Consider the following 16,468-nt stretch of genomic DNA (forward strand, 5'->3'; position numbering starts at 1 on the left):
AAGACCCCTGGAAGAACCACAATATAAAGAATAAAAAAACTATGAATTTAAGCTCTAGGCAGAGGTAAGGGCTGAAACGCGTGCTTATCTTTAGGTATTTGAGTAACCCCACCAAAAACAAACAGAAAGGCCCTACCATGTCTTGAACGTAGTTGAGCGACAGCTTCTTTCATTCGGTTTGCTTCATATTTTCTGAGATTTTCACCTGTGTCCACTAGTTATGGATAAGTCATGAAATATTTGGAGTCTACTAAGTTCACATACAGTCTGCAAAGTTTAACAGAATGAAAAAGTTATGGAAATGGATACTTTTTATGTGATTTACTGCATTTTATGGTCTGCTATGTCACTTATAACATCACATACAATATTCAGCCAAGTTTAATATTTTGTCTTCAAACCACTAGCTCATCTCAGCTTTTACTAGCCTGACTTACTTTATATCCTAAACTGAGAGGATGTATTTTTTCTTTCTAGTATGCCCACGCTATCCCCTTTATAGCATGAGATAGTCTTAAAATAAGATGTGTCTACCCAAACAGCTACTGTGGTATAAAACAAATCAATCTTTTTTGACTGCTACTTTGAATTTTACTCCAGTTCTCTTGAAGGCTATTTCTCACAGGTACTGCTCATGAAAACGCAGTCACAGCTGGGCTGACTTTCTGAGTTTCTGAAGGATATACAGTGTAAATTGGGCTAACAGACACATAGGAATGGGCATCTCAATTAAGATACGTGGAAAACATTGTGATTATCAGATGCCATCCTTAAAAAGGCTTCTGGTCAAAAAAGCTTAAGTATAAAACACTTTCATTTGTTCATCACTCTCTAGAGTTTTGCCAGATGTTCTTTGCTTTAGATCCTCTGAAGTAGAAAAGTCTGACTACATTCATCAGTAAAAAACAATTTTACTCCCAGAAAGATGGGGTTGTTAATTTTTCTGGCTTAGTCAAAAATATTGCAGCTATGAAGTAAAGATTAAAAATCAATGATATTTTTAAAAAGTAAATATTATATTCTCATTACTTCAGATAAAAATTATTCACACAATTCCAGGATTAGGACTCTCAGAAAAACAACAAGTGTCACAAAAAGATGAAAGCTGACAACAATGCTGATCTGGCTTTTTTAAAGTTTAGAGGGAATAGATTGAAGTGGTTGAAAAGTACAAAGGGAGATGAATATGTATACAGCTGGTAGCAGATACAGACGATCTGATTTTTGACGTGCACTCTGTGCAGTTGCTCATGGCCTTGCAGAAGGCGCTTGGGTTGACAGGGTGCCAGCGGCCAGAGCTGACCTGGCTGGGGTGAAGCTTGGGGAACTGCCTGGGCGTGCACGCTGAGTTAATGCGTTAGGACAGCTGACCACCTTTGGGGATGCAGGAGGAGACTCTGCCGGTGTCAGTAAAGCAAGACCTATTTGTAGCAGCTGAGAAAATCCTCTAGGAGATCCAGAGCTATAGAGCAAGAGGATTGCACTTGGCAACCTGGGGACTGAAGTGATGACACAAGGTGCGGTGAAGCAGTGGCCTTTGGGAAGTAGGTTGTACCTTCCCTCCCTCGTTACTAACAAGCAGATAAAATAGGTGAATAAAATCAGACATGATTACTGCCAACATTATGTTGCTTCCAGAATACAGCTGAAGAGCAACTAGTTTTTTGGGTTAATACCTCTCCTTCCCAGCTGTGTAACTGTACTGCAAACTTTCTGGGTTTCTTGGACTCATATAAGACATCTGGGAACTGGAGGATGGTCCAGTCGCTAAGCTTTATTCAAGGATCTGGCGTCATTTATTTGTTCTGTCACTAGTATTCGGTTATAGCTGTGAAAAAAATCAATCTCCATGAAAGTTTTCCTTGCAGGAACCTCTGAGATTTTGAGGAAGCAAATGGGTCTCACCTCAGCCCATGTCTGTTGTCCCCTTGTGTTTAAATGCTGTAATTAGACTCTGTGGGTCACCGGGAGGATACAGGTTCTAGTGAAAATGATGAATAATCAACCTTTATTTAATGCTACTTCTGTTTTAAAAGGGCCCTAACGAGGGGGTGGTGGTGGGGGAACAACCCAAAAAACCCCAAACCAAACCCTGAAACCAGGCCAGCTAAAGTATACAAAAATAAAAGGGTGTGAAGGGTTAAAGGAGAAGGAAATGACTGATTCCCTTAGACTTTAGACTGACCCAAACCCTGAAACCAGGCCAGCTAAAGTATACAAAAATAATATATCAAAGGGTGTGAAGGGTTAAAGGAGAAGGAAATGACTGATTCCCTTAGACTGTGGTGTGACCTTCTGGACCCCATCACCAGAAAGAGAGGCCAAACGGCAGAGGAGAGGAAAGCCCAGGACCACTGCCCCACCATGACATACCTCCCGATCTAGAAGCTATTTGCTGGTCTGCTAGAGGTCCTCACTCTCCCTCTCCCATGGTATGCACTCTCATGGACCGTAGCGAGACGTCTGTTGCCAGAGCTTGGCCGCAGTCAATGAGCTGCCTGTCTTTCAAAGGGTGACGTGAGGCTGACACATCCACTTCACCAGGCGAGCAGGGAGGTAGAAGCGCCAAGCACAGAAAGCCTCAACTTCATCCTTTCCTGCTTCCAGTCACGATCTAAAGCACAAGTATGAGGTAGATGGGGAAGATTTAATAGATGGCCATATAGCTTCCATAGAAGATATGCAAAGAAGCTAGTCTTCACTGTCACTTGCAAAATAAATCACCAGCACCTGGGATATGTGATTTTATTATCAATCAGGCTTGAAATATTTCCTCCTTAATAGTCAAATGTCTGGAGGTGGATTCTCTGCTGAATATAATAGCAGACCTTAACTTTTGACCGAAAGCAAAGGAGACCAAAGGACGCTTTTATGTGTAAGGACATGCTAAAGATGTCTAATCTTGAATTATTGTTTTTCTTTCACAGGGGAAGACACCCTTCATGGTCCTATTTTTATCCAAGAGCCATATGATATCACTTATTCCATGGGCTCAGCAAATCCAGAAATCCTACTGAACTGTACCGCTAAAGGATATCCACTCCCATACTACAGGTGAAGTCAACTTTGGAAAAGTATTGTCTCACTGTAAATCTTAACTGTGTTTTAATCAGTAGTGCACCGTCATACATACCTCAGAATGTGTAGAGCCCTCACAGCAAGAGTATGCATAGGTATAGTAAATTTGAGGAAGGAAAAATATTTTTGTTAGTCTACTGTTAAGAAAATTAACGCAGGAAAAGAAAGCACATCATTGGAAATATTTTAAAACATACAAAATAACTTCTGAATCCATAGGACAGCTGTGAAAATGAAAAATGGAAATGCTGTGCATCTGTATTTGATAAAACTTTCCGTACATCAATAAATGCTTAGAAAGCAAAACAGCAACATCCTTGCCCATTTCTAATTCTAACATTTCATGTATAAATTTATAGTGTTTATTTAGAGAAACAGCAAGGCAAAGCTCTGATATCTAGCTTACAATACTCTGTAGACTCAATAAAACCTTGGTACATAGGATTGTTTGTTTATTCAATAACCATGGACTCATAATTTAAAATGTAGCTTGTTGCACCAAGGATCTGGAAACCTGAGTCTAATAAGAGGAAAAGCTGGAAATCTGAAAAAAAACCCCCGAAAGTGTGCTTTCTTCAGAAAAGACTAGGGAAAACAATGATCTGGGAAAAGGAAAATTTTTAAAAAAAGAAATCATGCATGCAAGACATAAAAGAAAATTGTGGCCTACCAAATACTTAGACAATATTTATTCAATAGCTTTTAATTGCTCACACAACAGTTTCCTCTGTAAAGTACCAGTAGTAGTTATCAACTTGGCTTTTGTACTTCATGTATTAATTTGTTTCCAAACATTGTGCTAGTAAAGGAATACTTTATCTCCTTTTCACAGTGTAACTTCTCTTCCTATGAGTCAAAATCCTCACCCATTTCCCATCCCATTTGTTCTTCCTGTTTTCAACATGAACATCTACTGTCATGAATTTCAAGTATTTCCAGTTCATCCATCCATCTGCTTCATATCCATTTATAGCTTCCTCAGAGACCTATAAAAATTATTGACTCTTGTATTCCAACCATGGACTCCTCACATGCACAAATAGTAGAGGCAGCAGGTTTCATTAGGCAGGAGAGCTATGAAGTCTCCTCCCATCATATATCTGACATTCATTTTTTCTCTTTCACTTTTTTCCTGCTCATCCTTTTATTAGATTCATTATTTTCTTTGCACCATAAGGACATTTTGCAAAGCCTCAGTTACTCTAGTAAGATGAGATCAACATCTGGGGATGGATCCTGAACCATCTAGGTCAATTAGAAGTTATCAGACTGTCACTGCTGCTATTACAACCTTTTCACCATGACTTGAAAGGAATGGGGAGTCTTCAGCACTTTTCTTTGATTTCACTAGAGCTAATGCCGGTTTTGTCAGATAAGGATTGAGCCCATATATTTAAAGTTCCAACAATTTTAGATAAATCAAGCACAGTATGAAATTTTAATCGTATCCTTTGTTGAGTGATGGAAAAGAAGAGCAAGGACTACTGTGAGGTTTTTCTTTGATTCAGAAATACAGAACCACTACAATAGGAAAAAAGTTATATACAAACTAATTTGCTATTTAGCACCTTTTACATAAGTAAGTATGCTGATTAATACCTTTTCTTTAAAGAAAAATTGCTTAGCATTTCTTAAAAGGTTTGTTTTATCATGTGCTATATTAGTCTTATAGACTCATTGAATATAGTAGTAACTGTTTGCAACTTCATTTCAAAATCCTGTGTGTCTAACACCCACAATGCAAGAATTGTATAGAATTGAAGTAGGCATAAGGGCTAAGTAACAAAAAATGAGAGACACTGATTTCCTGTTGGACACTGTTGGGAGTAACAGAGAACATAGATCTGATTACAATGGAAACAAAAATATGGATAGAAGTATCTCTAAAATCAGCAGAAGTGTTAGGAAATCTATATAAATGTCCCGATAAATACCGTTTTATCTATTATGCCTTTTTCTATAGAGTGAAAATTGTTTACAATTATCAGGTACGTTATTTCAACTGTTTCCCTGTGTGATGTTGATGGCAAATAAACATAACCTTTCAAATTAGATTTATAATATTTTGCACTTAAGCTTTTCTGTGATAGTTGATTGAGGGATTATCATCAACTAACTTAAGTAACGAATTTTACTTCTTTTTCTGCTTACAGCCTATCCATGAACATATCACAGTTCCACAGTTTCCTTCCATTAAGTCATTCAGTTCAGTACAGCTAGCTGTCCCCCACACTGAAAAAAAACCCAGAAAGAAGTCACCTAGAGCCTGCCAAGCAAGTGTTTGCTGCAGTATTTTGACATTTCCCGTTTGGTCTCAGGTGCTTAGTCCCAACGCTTTTTCCGAACTTACATTCAGTATCCAGAGTAATCACATAATCTCGCATTTTCATGCAGGTTTGAAATTGAGGATTTCTTTCCCCTCAATAATCTTCACAGAGAGCAGTCAATTGAACAAATAAATAAGAAATCCAAAGACAGCATAAGCATTATTCATTATAACAATATTTTAATATTTCAGCATAACTTAGAATGATGCAGTAAAATAAGACAAAGAGATTCAGATTCAATCCAAATCAAAGTACCACAGGAGATAACTGTAACAGACAAATAAAAGTGAGGGGAACGGAAGTGCAAAGTTTACGATGATTGCAAATGACATATAATATGCTTATAATCATTGCAGAAAATTGTAGAATGATTCCCAGTAACCCCGATATATTTATCTTATTCATACCCTTGAAAAACAAATGACAACCCTGCTATAGTCTACTTGTTCCCTAAAATGCTGTCCCTTGACTCATTGCAGATTCTGCTTCAAAAGTGGAGTAGAATTAAAAATGCCTTCAACCTCTGTTGTCTTGTACAGAGTCAATAGTTTTTAAACTTTCCATTTTCTTCCTCTGTGGAAATACTGTATACTAGGGGGGTTTGCAAGCTTTTTTTCCCAATTACAAGAAAGTCTCGGGTGACTTGGCAGGATTTCCATTTGAATGTAAATAATCTAAGAAACATAGAAAACAGTGAAGACTTAAAAAAATACGTATTTTTATTATAGCAGTACACTGAAAAGATAATTCATTAAATCATGTTTGCATATATCCACACAGAAAGTAGTTCAAATTAGGGAAAGATATATGCAAGTAAGAGCTTCTAGCTATGATAAATTTGGTACAAAATCATGACACAGCCATGCGTGCTTTGTAAAACTTCCAGGATTTTACTTGTAGAGCTGGAGAAAGCTCAGGAAATTTTAAATAGTCCTAAATGTATCTTTTTTTAAAGACAAGTAAAACAGATTAATGAAATATTGCATTTGAATTCATCCAAAATATTTGCACATTGACTAAATGGAATGTTTTACTAATTCCTTAATTGCTTGAACATTCATACATTGATAGTTTCACTGAAATTGATACACCTTCACATTTCATTTCCAAAAAGAAGTCACATCTTCTGAAAGAAAATGTTTCCTTTTTCTAAATAGTTTCTATGGAACAATGCTATTTTCCAGATTCATTAATCATAGAAATGGGACTCATTTAATTATAGCTACTTAGACATTACATAGCACTGTATAATATCCTTACAGATGGGATCTAACCAGAAATTTCCTGGTTTATTATCCACTTATCAGAAATCATAATTTTATGTCAAAAGTTAAAATTTTCCCTACCAAACTATCAAAGATCGTAGGTGAGCAAACAGCAGTTTTACCTCCCTGAAACAAACTTCTTGCTCTGGGGCTCATTATCAGCCTGCCTAAGTCTTGGATCGCAAGCCAGAGGCCTCGTGCCTGCATTTTGTCTATAAAGTGGCGGCTCCAGGCTGAGGGCTCTGTCTCCTCAGCTCTGCTGGATGCACTTGAACATGGGTGGGGGTGCAGGGAGAGGTGTCGGGATCGTGGCGTCAGCAGGTACATGGCCCAGAAGAAATTCTGCTCAGAGAGGATGAGGGAAGCCTAAACACCAGAGAAGCCTGTGGGTATGCAGCTTAACAGTCAGCTTGTGTACGACGAAACATATTGACATTTCTCAAACAAGTCCTAAGAATATTTGTATTCTGCAAAGATCTCTAATATTTCACCATTTTTATAAGTTTTATGTGCTTCTGTGTTCTATGAACATTTTTAGCTAGATCAATGTTTTTTTACTGTGAAAACATGATAGAAATTAATTTTTTTTTCACAATTCTTTTATAAGATATTACCCTAAAGACAGATTGCATAATTTGCAGTTGCATTGTAAATACACATTACTCACATATTCATGTTTATTAATAAATTCTACTTCTCATTTTTATTTGCTTGGAGATGGAGACTATTGGAATAGCAAATCACAAGTATTGATTAAGTAGTATAAATAAGAGGAAATCGTCGTATATTACAAGTTTATCCCTGTATCAGTGATTTGACTGCTGTGTACGTTAGAAGGGAGTTCCCAATAAGTCCAGCATCAAAGATTTAACATAACCCAGTGGCTTGGAAGAATACTGGTATATTGGTATATTCAAATATTAGGATAAATGAGTAACAATTAAAGAAAAGAGGACAAGAGAGAATAGACTACCTCTTGCTCGGGATCTTTAAATCAAGATGGGAAGGGGGGGAGGTCCCCCACACACATATCTTCTGAAAGTCTTTAACTTAATGAAGAATTTTATTGGGAACATCTTAGAACTGGTGTTTTATAAAAAGTTAGATTTTGAAGCAAATAGAATATGACTATTTGTTCTATGAATTCATAAAACACACAGCTTTTTTTTTTTTTTTAAGTTTGGACATATCGAATTGATTTGAGAAGTCTTACATTCCTAGGGAACTAATGAATTCAGCATCAGAATATAGCATATTTTTTGAACGTTTAGGTTCTGAAACTGTTAGTCCAGGATGCATTTCCTATAATTGATGAAAAGTATTTTCCAATAGTTGCATGAAGAAGCTCACGAAAATGTGTAGGTGATCCCTGCCTTAACAGGCTTATGTTAAAATTTTCTTAAAATAATTCTTCAAAGATTTCCGTGTATTAGACAGCATACTGCAGAACACAAAGTCATTAAATCATTGTCTATCACATGAATTCGTTAATTTGCTTCCTTCAGTGATGTAAACATATTAATTAGGAAAAAGCCCACACGAGGAGATGAACCCCTTATCTATATGCAAAGTTTAATAATCATTGTACCACGGCGATTAGAATGATTATGGGGATACTGTGAAGAATTCATTTGCAGCAACTAAGCCAACAACTTTGCATTTGTTTTGAAAAACAATTATAGAGCTTAATTGGGAGCCATGTAATGATGACAGCAGTTATTTCAGTGATTGATTCTGAAATTAAAGAGAACTGGCAAACTAAATACCAGAATATCCTATATCAGAAAATTGAAAGGTTTAGACAGCACGTACCATATGTAAATCCTGAAATATGTCAAAATCCTAACACTGACACAGACTACTGCTTCGTAGAACAGGCTCATGGATGGGCACCAGCTAAGATTCTGCTCATCTTTGGTGAAAAAAAAAGAAAAAAGCCAAAATACCCCAAAACAACAGCAAAAGCCTAGACCAACTAAAGCAAAACATAAAGGAATAGGGCAGAGGTATGGAAAGGTCAAAAATCAGCTGCAATTGGTAGGAAGAATTACTGATGGTCCACTGTTGCATCTAAATTTCTTAATGTTGATGCATTCATGAAAGAGGAGGCAGTGATTGGCAGACCCAGATAAATTATTTAATGTTACTAAAATTTGTTCACAGAATTCAATTGATTTCATATTTTAATCAGTCATTACTCATCTTTAAAAAACACAAGTGCCCACTTGGCAGGTCAGGATCCTTGCTTCCTCTGTACATATTTGTCAAGATTCCCCTTGGAACACAGAATTGCATTTTACAGCACAGTTTGAAAATCTTCCTCCAAAAGAAGAACTACCTGCGCAGTCTGATCATGTAGAGAAAGGTCTGTGAGTGACAGAAGTATTGTGCTGTATACCCAGGCCAGGTCTGCCAGCAAAACAGTTATGGTGCAAGTTTGCTTCAATTTGTTAACTGTGGAAACTACCGTCACTGTCAGTAAGTTCATCTCTGCAAATAACAAGTAGTAGGAATTTTGTTATGCTGTGATCCTTCAGATAATTAAGAAGGAGACAATTGCCCTTGTTTCGAGGACTGCCATGAAGCCTTCCGCAGACCCAAAGTGAGCCATTAGCAGCCCTTGTGTGGTCTTTGCATCCTATGGAGGGGTAGGCATCATGCCCGCACAGGTCAACAGAAACGATACAGGCTGAAAAAGACGGTTGTGGTATAAAATTAGGAGGAGAAAATATGTGGTTATGTAGTTTTAGGATTGCTGACAACCTGAAGTGTGGCATTAACAAGCCCAAAGCTTGCAGACGTCAGTGACTGAGGTCCTTTATTCTTCCTTTGGACCTCATGTGGACAATGAAAATTCAACCCTTATGTGACTAACGGTAAAGCCACAAAATTTCCCTTCTTAAAACATATATTTATTTTCTTTGAAATATAAATTTTATTTTGACATTTGTAAATGGCTGTGTAATGTTGCAGACACAATCCATTTTCTACTTAGTGGACTAACAGGGACAAATCACGTTTTAAAATAGCAGCGTTCTCATCATTAAATTATCAGTCTCAAACTTGCTGTATAAAACCTCTCTCTGCTTTCGTCTGTCCTCTGACGTGTAATCCTTCCTGATCTATATCTCCAAATCATTTTTGTAGCCAAATTTATGACATCATTTGCAAGGAGTGTAAAGCACATTCAGGTACCATTCGTATTATAAAAAATAAGGTAGCTGTAGTCGAGGCATATACCATACTTTCGATTGGATGGATAACTTAGTTTGTGTGAATAAGTTATAATTAATTTTGTAGACATTTGGATGAACACTGGTGACTAGCATAAAAGCAGTAAAGATTTTTCAAAGAACTGAATTATTGATATCATTAAGATTGATATAAGAAGCAGTCTTGTGTGAAAAATGATATAATTTTGTGATATTTAACTACATTTTTACCATTACAGGTATGCTACAGCACACTATTTAAGATAAATATGAATAGGCTCTGTAAATTATAAGCATAATTTGATTTTTTTCCCCTCAAAGGTGGAAGCAAAATGGCACAGATATTGATCTTACCATGAGTTATCACTACAGGTTGGTTGGAGGCAGCTTGGCAATCAATAACCCACATAAAAAACAGGATATTGGAACATACCAGTGTTTGGCCACAAATTCATTTGGAACAATTCTAAGCAGGAAGGCAAAGCTTCAATTTGCATGTAAGTTGGGAAGTTCATATTTATTAGAGCATTATTTTCCTATTAATTCTGCACATGAACTGTAATTTATTGGATAATTAAAGTATCATCGGTGATTCTGTTCAAAAGGTTTGGCTTACTTCAGCAGTGTTTATTCTTAAAAAAAAAATCATTCCTAGTAAATATTAATAACAAAAACAGACGTCTGATGGCTGATAGCCCTCAGGAACAAGAATAACTTCCAGAAAATTGAAAGGTCAAGGCAGATGAGTGCAATTATTTCCACTTAATAAAGGTGTTTCCACTTTTTAAGACAGTGCTTTCTTTGCTATCTTGCCGGTAGTTACAACTGGGGGGGGGAAACGTTGCAAAAAGTTAGGCTATTTTCTATAGCATAATGAGGTCTGAGACATAAAAACATTGTACCCCTAATTGCCACACTGATATTTTGTTATATTAACAAAGTAAGAAACGCTCTTTTTCCTCACACAGCGTGCAAAGTGGTGAGCTGTGCTCTGAAATGTTTCCTATTTCAGCTCGACTGGGTAGAGCACGTATGCTGTCTTGAGACGATTTAAAATTTATTTTAGGATTGCTCCCCATTTCACTTCTTCACAACTTCACAATCTTTTTCACAATGTTTATATGTGGTGACTGAGTTCTGTTAATGCCCTGGGGGGGGGAGCAACAGCGCCAACAAAAAAAACCCAGATATTACCTCCATTCCTTTTTCTTCAGCATAAAGGTCTGAGCTGTCTGTTGCTGGGAGAAAGCAATGGTTTTCAAACCTCATTAATAAAACATGTGTCTAAAGCCAGCCTTGTGTCGCTATTTCAGACACCAGCAAACATATTAATTATTAATCTTGTTCCATTTCTCATAGCAAATCTCATGTCGCAGAGGTTATACAAAGGAGACATTAGAGGTCAGGATGGTTCACAGACTCTCTTTTAGTAGAGCTGATCAAACGGTGTATTGCTAGTATCTCATTTAATAATGTTTTACCCTGAATTTCTCAAAGAGCTTTTGATTCCCAAGAGCTGGTCAAACGGAAACAAAAATTTTGATTCCTTATGTTCCCACTTTTTCTGAAACATCTTTGCAAGCCAGCCTTCCTGTATAGGAAATTATTTCATGATCTGGAGATGCAAATTGTTTAGTGGCAGAACAAATCCCATTTTAGAAAGAAGCAAGAATAGATGGCCACCTCAAAATTGTCTATGGAATCAGTAATCCCCAAGGAACCAGGCTAGGCCAGGAATGGAGCTGGGAAAAGACCTAAAGAAAAGGAATACCCTCAAACAAAGGCACAAAGGAGATACAAAAAATAAAAAAAAGGGGGGGGGGGCAGGGAAAAACAGGAATATCTGTGAAAGAAAGAAGGCTCTGGTGATTGTTCAGTCTATCATATTACTCAATGATTTAATCTTTCTCTGGAAAATTCTATCCCTGATTCCAATTCCTGGAAGCACTTTGGTTTCCCGTTCACTGCTCTCCCAGCCCAGAGGGAATCACACGGGCTTGGTGCACCAGCTCTTGGGGTATAAACAGCTCTTCTGGCCAGTGCTCCTTTGCATAATATTTAGTTGCACTTCCTTCCTACGGTTTTCAATGTTTACTTTTACCTACTGCCATTTCATAACAATGTGTAGGACCAAAGCTAGCTCTGGAAAAATTGTCTTGCTTTAACTCTTTGCACGAGGAAGGGCTTGGAGAAAGCTGAAAGAGTGAAAAGAAGGGAAAGAAAGCTTATGGGGAAAGCCTCATTGGCAAGGAAGAGAGAGGAGAAAGGACGTCTCAGGACGCTGTCCCATATTTGTCCCTACAGTCACAAATGCATCCCTGATAGTCCTCAGGAGAATGAAAGATGCTGGTTGGCACAGAAGTGTCTCATCTTCAAGCTCTTGTTGGAAATGTGATCCTTTGGAAGTTTTCCCTAGTAGAAAAGAGGAACTGTACACCACAATACACAGTGTGCTTTATGAGACTGCGTTTACTAAGGATCTAAACATGGGTGTGCACCTTCCCATGGAGAGCAAGGTGGATCTGCAGAGCCCTCTTGCAATTCCCCCCCTCCTGGCGTGGCTGTGGGCCAGGGGTCTGCACTCAGACATGCAAACCTGAAAGAAATCACGGGTGATTTCTGGCCTGCCTGAGGCAAAGCACATCTCGGTGCGATACAGCTGATGCCACTTAGCAGCTAGAGGACCTGTTTGCCAGAAAAGGGACTTTGTCAATGGCATTAAGTATTTTCAGCTGTTAAACACCAGTTCTTTAATACTCCTTGCTGGTGAAGCATTCCCCCTGAAGCACTTAACTCACTGATAACTTGAAGTCTCATGCCAATATACAATAATCAAAATGGGCTAAATATCAAGCAGTTCCTTTACTTAGGCTCCATACCCCTACCAAGACACTTCCCAGAGTTACCGCGGGGAGCGGGTCACAACAAAGTTGGGTCTCATTTGTCCACGGCAGCAGACAAACACAGCTACCATCCTGCTTTAATCCTCCTGTTCTTAGCAGCAACCATATAAAGGTAAATATATCTCATATTCAGGAAACACACTACTTTTTCATTAGCGGTGACAGATGTTTACATCCTTTCCCATACAAAAGAGAGAGGACAGACAAATTGAAGGTTGTCATTTACATTGGCAAACACAAACATACAGGAAAACGCTTCCATTTAGTGGCATCGCTGTGAAACTATGAGTTTTAACTTGTCTTACAATAGAAAAAAACACAGTACATGGAAAATGTTATAATGACCTGATGAGAAGAGTGGAACAAATTACCTTGAAACAGTTATTTCACAGTTAACATTTTCCTATTTCTTGTTTTCGTGTTGCCGTCCAATTTACTTCTTTGTTTCAACCAATACTTCAGGCTGTATCTTAAAATCCAGGCAGGCAGGCATGTTGATATTATGACACTTCCATTCAATACCTAACAAAATGGGACTCTTCCCTGAATTGGGCCGCCTGGCATATTGTTGCAATCACCATGATAAATAATTGAATCAAGCCTATTATCCAAGTAACAGGGTTTATGCGTATTTGTCTTTTTACTGCAAGGTAACTAACTCCGAGTTCGAGTTTGAATTAACGATACCTCTGGAAACCTACTGTACATCTCAACAAAATATGTGAAAAATACTTTTTCCTCTGTTCAAGATAGCGAGCTCTCCGAGTAGCAAAATAAATACGCTATGAGATTAGAAATAAGTCTTCAGATTCAGCTGGAGTTTCATGCTTATCCTCTATTAAAAACAGAGCTGTCAAATGAAAGCTGCAGGAGGAATATTGTACAGAAGGAAGTGGCATAGATTATTAAAGCTACAAGCTAAAAATGAGAGACAGCATCAGTGGGAGAGAGTAGAGCAAGAGCACATAAATGCATTAGCGGGATGCATAGGATGGCAGTCCTATGTTATTCGTACTTTCTGGCAAAGGTTTGTTTTGTCATAAATAAAGTTGAAAGCTCCCTATAAATCCTGTGCGTCTCTTGCTACCCAGCGAGCAGTACATTTTGAAAAGCTAACGTGTGTCTCGCGAGAGCTGGAGCTGTTGATCTGGATCTTCAGCCTGGTTAAAAAGCATTGGTGTCAGATCCCAGCTTGTGTAGCCAGAGCCTGTCACGGACGGAGGGGTCCTCACGCAGATTTGAGTTTTGAGCTTTGCTCCCGAGTCACAACCTGCCACCCACATGGTACATTCCCCCCTCCAAGTTCAGTCCAACACAAGGTCACCAGTAACGCTTCAGCTCTACGTAAAGGGAAGGTCAAAGACAACTCCGTGGGGACCTCATCTTTGTGAACTATGCAAGAGAGCCAGCTTGAAGAAAGAGATGGGGACATGGAAGGTTTTTCTTCGTGTTTTACACAACTTAGTTTCCAAACCAGAATGAAGATGCTTGCGCACAAGCTTCCCACAGGTTTTGCTTCTCCTGCATGCACATCGGAGCAGACACCTCTGATGAAGCAGCTGCCCTGAGCCCCACCACCAGCAGAGCCACCTGCCAAAGCCACCGCAGAGCCTGACCAGGCACAAACACAGCAGCTAGCGCTTCTGAGCCAGAGATAGCAGGATCACAGTTGCATTCAAAACTCACAAAAGAAAAAAGCATCCAGGTTTAAAGAAGTATTTTGATCAGTAAAACTGGAATTTCTCCTATTCTGTGGTGCCAAGATGCATTTATATGCATACTAATGAGGTGTTTTGCAAAAATCTATTTTTATTAATGAAGAGCATCTAAATTGCATTTCATGCCTTAAAAAAAGACAAACAAAAAACCTGTTATAGAGAACTGCTTAAATATGGCTTCAACCAGAACTCTATCCCACAGCACACAGGGGATTTGTTTTAATTATTTCATCAGTTTTAAGTAAAAGTAACTGTGTGCAAACAACTAGTCTTGAGGGAAATCCCCATAACTAGCTGCAGGAAAACAGTTTGTCCAGGCCTGTTACTAATTCTTTTAGTTCTCATACATATCTATAACAGAGACATTAACAGAAAGGTAGGAAAAACAAGAAGTGCAATTAAACAAACTAGAAAAAAAAAGTACTCCACCATGAAAAAGAGTCATGTGTGAACTTAATTCATAACTATTCAGGGCATAAACTCAGAAAATTCAGTATTAATTGAAAACATCTAGTTGCAGAGGGATCTTAAATTAGATTCACAGTCAAATTGTTCTACCATCGCTGATAGACAGTCGTGATGATTGTGGCTTTCTCGGACCTCAGGCCCCCATTATTAATCATGAATTCTGAGAAACAATGACAACAATTTAAATTCATGAATAGGCTTAGTCATTTTGTCCTGAACCACACAGGAGGGCACACAGTGGAGACATTAGACCACGTATTTAAGAGCTTCCCCCAGTGCTACAGACCAAGGACAGATTTGTCCTTGGCATTTTTGGGCTGCAACCATATTCTCACATTTTTCAAAGGGGTGCTCGGGGGTTTTGCTTGGTGCTTATTCTCAATAACATTTTTCTAAATACGTACATCCTCCCTCCTCTTGGCCAGTGACGATGTGCTCATAGCAGCGTGGATGAGAGTGACAGTGCTGGAGCACTTGGAATAAAATCTGCAGCTTTCAAGTGCTCTCACATACTTTTTGTCAGATAGACAGAAGACGACACAGTTTTGCTGAAATAACAAATTAGAGAGGCAATAATTCCTCCTGGACAGAGTTTTCCCATTCTGAAACATAAAATAATAGTCCATCATTAACATTTAACCGTTTCAGGGGAAATATATTAAAAGCAATCAAGTCCATTTAGTCTTTGCTAGATCATGACAGTCTGAGCATTAGCAAAGCCCTGTTAGAGTGACTGACTGCAAGATGCTCAGCTAGCATGAAAGCCCACTTTTCGTCTGATTACTTCATCACGTTATTTACCTTTGACTGCACACAAATTACAGAAACATCACAAAGCAATACAGCATGCCTCAAAATGTCATAACCCTTTTTACTTGTAGTGTATGCTTTGAAACAGAAAATGGAAAAATCAATACACTTAGATCAGATAGTCTGAATTTGCAAAGTCTGGACATGCATGAATTTTAGTCTAAATGGCACATACTCTTCTGGATTGGTTGTATTGTGGTACCGTGTGTGTCCAGAAATCCCTTTGTAACAATTGTATTTGATTAAAAGGTGTGCTAGAAGTTGTAACTACCACCTTGAGTAAAGCTCTCTGGGTCTTTAAACTGATTGGTAATTCATCACTGCGTGCAAGGGCTGGCATACTGATCAGGCTGTCTAGCAGCTTATATTGTAAGAACGAACACTGCAACTTCTTTCTTTTTCAAAAGGAGGTATATGCTTCTCAATTTAGTGTTCAGCAGGCACTCAGGGATGGCCAACTGATAACTGAAGAGCAAACAGGAGGAAGAGCTCAGCTTTCCAGTGGCAGAAGCGGGTCACCGTCAAAGATACATCCCCAAAAGTTTTACTTCATTTACTACATTCCCTTATCCTCTGTAGGGACACTTCAGGGAAAGTCATAGACTTGCCTCTATTCACATCAGTCTATAACCTACAAACGCTAAGTAACGCATTAAGCCTACCTCCCTCTTTTGAAAGGGCTTCCTT

General features: G+C 38.3%; 1 protein-coding gene across 1 annotated transcript in view; it reads left to right on the forward strand.

Annotated features, from left to right (window-relative positions):
* Positions 1 to 2,935: 2,935 nt before the first annotated feature.
* The window catches only part of CNTN6 (contactin 6), a 92,642-nt gene continuing 79,109 nt past the window's right edge, over positions 2,936 to 16,468 (forward strand). Inside the window, exons 1-2 of the mRNA XM_009283533.1 lie at positions 2,936 to 3,054; positions 10,204 to 10,379. Of these exons, the coding sequence (XP_009281808.1) occupies positions 2,987 to 3,054; positions 10,204 to 10,379 (244 nt within the window). The 5' untranslated portion in view covers positions 2,936 to 2,986. The remainder of the gene's footprint in view (positions 3,055 to 10,203; positions 10,380 to 16,468) is intronic.

This window comes from Aptenodytes forsteri, unplaced genomic scaffold (genome assembly GCF_000699145.1).
Source record: "Aptenodytes forsteri isolate BGI_AS27 unplaced genomic scaffold, ASM69914v1 Scaffold267, whole genome shotgun sequence".
In the NCBI taxonomy this organism is placed as follows: domain Eukaryota; kingdom Metazoa; phylum Chordata; class Aves; order Sphenisciformes; family Spheniscidae; genus Aptenodytes; species Aptenodytes forsteri.